Source organism: Montipora foliosa, chromosome 12 (assembly GCF_036669935.1).
Source record: "Montipora foliosa isolate CH-2021 chromosome 12, ASM3666993v2, whole genome shotgun sequence".
Taxonomy (NCBI): domain Eukaryota; kingdom Metazoa; phylum Cnidaria; class Anthozoa; order Scleractinia; family Acroporidae; genus Montipora; species Montipora foliosa.
In genome coordinates, this window is record NC_090880.1 from 18,569,816 (window position 1) to 18,574,815 (window position 5,000).

The 5,000-nt window shown below is 40.5% G+C and overlaps 1 protein-coding gene across 1 annotated transcript in view; it reads left to right on the forward strand.

Annotated features, from left to right (window-relative positions):
- Window positions 1–5,000, forward strand: part of LOC137979186 (uncharacterized) — a 26,887-nt gene that overhangs the window by 646 nt on the left and 21,241 nt on the right. Inside the window, exon 3 of the mRNA XM_068826386.1 lies at window positions 1,575–1,662. Coding sequence (XP_068682487.1) covers window positions 1,582–1,662 — 81 coding nt within the window. The 5' untranslated portion in view covers window positions 1,575–1,581. The remainder of the gene's footprint in view (window positions 1–1,574; window positions 1,663–5,000) is intronic.

Sequence of the window (5,000 nt, forward strand, 5' to 3'; positions counted from 1 at the left end):
AATGGGCAGAATTACATAATTTAATGAACCAAACGTACGCAATTTATTTTGAGGCAAAAAAGGTGCAAGCACATTCATTTCCACCGCATCAATCGTGATTCGTTCGGAAGGTCAGCATCCTAGCAAGACTACCTCTTGCTTTAAGGTGATCAGTGGACAATTTTAGAAGAACTTAAAAAGAGAAAATTTTCGCATAAGAATAGACCCTCATTTCCTCTGGATTAGTCTGGGACACCAACATTTGCTCACATTTTTTGCCGCGCACTTAGCGCAAAGGGTATCGATGTGCCCGCTCCTGACGTCACGTGACCGGTAACCGCGACATTGTGTTCTCAGTACAATAATACAATACAATACATGCTAATTGACTGCTCCCCATAGGAGCTTTCCAGGGTCAATGAAACACAGTTGACGAAACGGTGAAACAGAATTCAAACAACAACAACAACAACTGTTAAGAATCCCAACTGGCCACAGGCAAACCAGTCGGCTATTTATAAGTGCAGCCGGGAAATTGAACCGGGGACTACCAGGAACAAATTCAACGAGTGGTCAGAGTGGGTCTTGAACCCGGGATCTCCGGATCTCAGGGCAAGCACCCAACCGTTGTGGGTGTAGGTGACCCTGTTAGGATACAAATCGTACTACTGTCCCATATAAATCTAAAACCAATTGGCATTCCAACAGAATAGTTTACGTGAATAAACAATAAGGTTTGTATCACAACTCGGTCATGATCGACCATGATCAGGCTTCTTACTCGATTTCATTGGTAGTACAGGCCTCAGACGTCCGAAGAGGGTATTCTTGGTTTTCACCACGAGATGAAATAGCCATGTTGGTGTACAAAACAACAGAAAATGGACCCACAAGTTTGGCATAATAATAGTCTAAGAGTCAAGTATAATAATTATAGTCTAAGAGTCAAGTTCCCACTGCGAAGATCATAGCTTCACTTGATTTCATATCCGCAGTTCATATATGATTCATTTCATATACCATTTCATCATTGATTCGTTCTTCACGGGATCATTAGAACCCACAAATGACCAGTGGCTTCATAGCTCAGTTGGTTAGAGTGTCGCACCGGAATCGCGAGGTCACGGGCTCAAACCCCGTTGAAGTCATGAATTTTTCAGGCTTCTCTGCGCAATTGCAAAAATTGCGTTCATAACTGCGAAGATCATAGCTTCACTTGAAAAGTCATTTTTTTTGCATTGTTTTGTACACCAACATGGCCGCGCCTTGACGTCAGATGCAAACTATCAATAGCGCTATCCACTGGATAACTCAATTGGACCCAGTTGGTTTTGCTAATGTTCATCCGCTAGATGGTGATTTATCCAGTGGATAGCGTTATCCACCTTTTGAACAATCAACTAACAGGCATTGCGTGAGCGGCACAAATTTTTGATATGAAGTCATATAATTCTGAAATTCATATAATCAGATTGCTGCGATAAGCAATGCGAATTTCCATAACAAAAACAAAGGGTCAAAAAGCCTGTCGGTTGAAGGTGGGCCTTTAAGAGAATGACGAATTATCTTTGCTTCATCTCGTTTTTACAATACAGGTAGTCGATGTCAGCTTTCAGTTGTAAAACCACCGACCGGTGGTGTTTGCTACTTCTAATTTTTATTCCACTATCTCTTGCATCAAAGGTACCATCGTTTTGACTTGTTTGTTTATTCTATTAGAAACTGCTTGTTTTAAACGTTGTTAGTATTACCCAACTAGTAGACTAATGCAAATCCTGCATTTTGATTGGCTACGCTACTAGAGGAAAGCGTGATGCTTTCTTTCGTTTTATTTCCAAACAATTTTTTGCTAAAAATTTGCATTTGCTAACTTTATTCTTGCCTTTTCTGTCAGACTAGTTGGGTGATACTTAAACAATTAGACCCTTACCCTCAAGGGCCACGGGTCAATAGCCCATGAGGCGAAGGGCTACGGGTCTAATTGTTAATTAGTCCGCTTTTTAGAGGTCAAGTCTATGGCTTTTAAATTCTTCGCTTTTATCCGATTTTTATTTTAATTTTATTTTTATATCTTACTCTGTAATGTACTTTTGGGGTTTCCTGCTGGTATGGTGCGTCGCACTTTTTAAAGATCATACCTTTTAAACGTTGTTTGATATGTCATTATCAAGAGTCCATTATCCAAGAGTAAGGATATGTTATCAGGTTTGTCCCCATCAGCGTCAGACAAGCGTCCATTCTTAAAGGGGCACTGTCATGCTAATTTTGCTGTTTTTAGGTCAAAACTGGATGAAAATCTACATTAGGACTTAAGCTCAGACGTACGACATTTCTGACAACCCACTGACAAGATATGGAAATGCATTTATGACACAAAGAGCTATTCGTATTTAATTTTGGTGTCTTTCTGAAGACACTGCACGGTTTCCAAACTTGAAAACACTGGCCAGTTTTTTTCCAAGTTTCGATCCATTTCTATCCTCTCCATAATTTGCTGGAAACAACAAAGAATAGCTTCAGGGCACTTCAGTGGTCATTGGCAACAAAGCAGCAGCATTTTATTTTGTTTCATTGATGCAAGGATGTCTTTAAGTGTTTTGAATTTTGACTAAAATAGCGTGACACTGCCCATTTAAACCAAGTTTTGCGGAAACGATAAACAATAGACCAAATGTACTCAATGGACCCAATTCAAATCTCACGGGGTTAAGGGTATTTAGCAGTTTCGGCGGGAGACTTCATTCTAGGTCAGTCAGTCTCCCTGTCTGTTTACTTTTTTATAATGTAGTGTTTTAATTGCTGCTGCATTAGATGGCAAATACGTTGCCACATGTTTTTCTTTTTCTTGCCACTTATAAAGGGTGCTTTTTTAGTGGTGTTTCGTATCTGGCGTGGCACAACTTATGAGATTATATTAATTTAGTTATTATAGTAGTGTTGTCTTGCATTTGTAGTAGGATTGTCTTGCATTTGTGCGGCTGACTGACACATCCTAAATAAACTTTCACTCGAAGCTCGTTGTAGTGCAGTCGATGTTTTATTTGCAAAGGGCTTGAATTGGGTACTACATTGAGTTAGCCTATTGTCTATTTTTGTTTCACAAAAGAGATACCTTTCTGACGCTGATGGGGACTAGGCCAATTTGGGTAAATCTTACTCTTGAATGATGGATTTAAATTTGTTATATACATTGTGCTTTGTTGAATAATGTTGAGTAAACATTGATTTTCCAGTGATACAACAGCTTTCTAGTCAGTCGTAAGCCTTACATAGTTTTCACCCTTAGGTTGGAAAGTGATCACTCGTGCGAGCCGAATTCCATTTACGAACTCGCCTAAAAATAGCTTAGTCCCTGAACATTTTTTTCTTTTCACCCAAGAGTGGACTGATACTTAAGACACTCAATTTAAAAGAAGAGTTGTCATTCCGTTTCAGGCCTTCAATAGCAATAGGCAAAAAAAAGAAAACAGTCGTGTTGAACTTGCGAAGTACATTTTATCACATTCCTCTGCTCGTATCTCTCAAAAAAACAGCGCATGGTCAAAGTGTATTCAACAGCAGCTTTTTGATTTCCCTTTTTTGTTTTCACTGCTAGACGCGCCTATTATATTAGTGGCCATGGAATATTTCGCCAACATTGCACAACCTGAGCAAAAAGGAATTGTCGTGAAGTAGTTTCGATAGGAGGTGCAGGGATGGCGCAGTGGTGAGAGCACTAGCCTCCCACCAATGTAGCCCGGGCTCGATTTCTGGACTCGGCGTCATATGTGGGTTAAGTTTGTTCGTTCTCTACTCTGCACCGAGAGGTTTTTCTCCGAGTACTCCGGTTTTCCCTTCTCCTCAAAACCAACACTTGACTTGATTTGAATTAATTGTTAATGTGTCCCCAATTAGTGCTCCAGCGCTAGAACGACTAAACGCTTAAATAAAGTTCCTTTCCTTTCCTTTCTGCGTCTTCGGTTCCTTTAGAGTTGCCGATGGCGTTTTTGAAAGTAATCATCGCAATCAATGAAGCAACTTGATCAGAACGTAAATTCACGCCCAGTTAATTTCAATCCACTGTCAGACAGACAGATATTGAGAATCAAGATGATTTTCAGCCAAGGGGTGGCCTGCGTAGCAGCCGTTTCCTTTCCTTTTCCAGGCGGAGATCGGACAAGCGAGCTATAAAGCGGGCGAGCGCCTGGATTGAGCAAAAAAATAGAGAGAAGTGGGGACGGGGTGAGCTCCTTATTTTCCTACTCCTTATTTTTCGCAATCTCTCGCAGTCTTCGTCCCCTTCGCGAGCGTTTGGAAAACGAAAGGAAACGGCTGCTACGCAGGCTAGCCAAGGGGTATTATCTTGATGTAATACTAAATTCTCATACCCGAGAAAAGATCCATGGTACTAGTTAGGAGAATGAACTTTGAGAGCATGGAAGTGAAAGTAATCATCGTAGTCAATGAAGCAACTTGAACAGTTGCGAAAGAACCCTGAGAAAATCCAGGCTACGGAACTTCACATATTCTCTATCATATAGTCTCTTTTGAGCAAAAAAATTCAAAAACAATCAAACATAAGAGGCTTTAACTTATCAGAGTGTAACTCGTGTTCTATGCACTCATGTAATCCCGAACTGAGAGCTAACACTAATAATGGAAATAGGCTGCGTAGAAGGTTAGAGATAAACTCTGACCAGTTCAAGACCAAGACCTATATGGATGACTGGATCAGCATTGCTCTGTCGATGGAATCTGAGTTTTTCATTTTGAGGAAGGTGAACATTGGCAAGCCCAAAGGAGAGACACGGTTTTAAAAACCGTTGACCATGTAGTACTTGTTTGTCCACAGAATTAACTATCACAGTGCAGCTTTAAGTTCTATAGACAACCACATATTAATTGCGTATTTATAGACCGAGACAAAGTCGCGTGTTTATAGACCGAGACGAAGTCGAGGTCCATAAAGACGCCAAAAGGAACGAGGCCAATATCCAACCACCTTGACCGAACAAGCTTGGTCAGTAAGGAATTTGTTATAT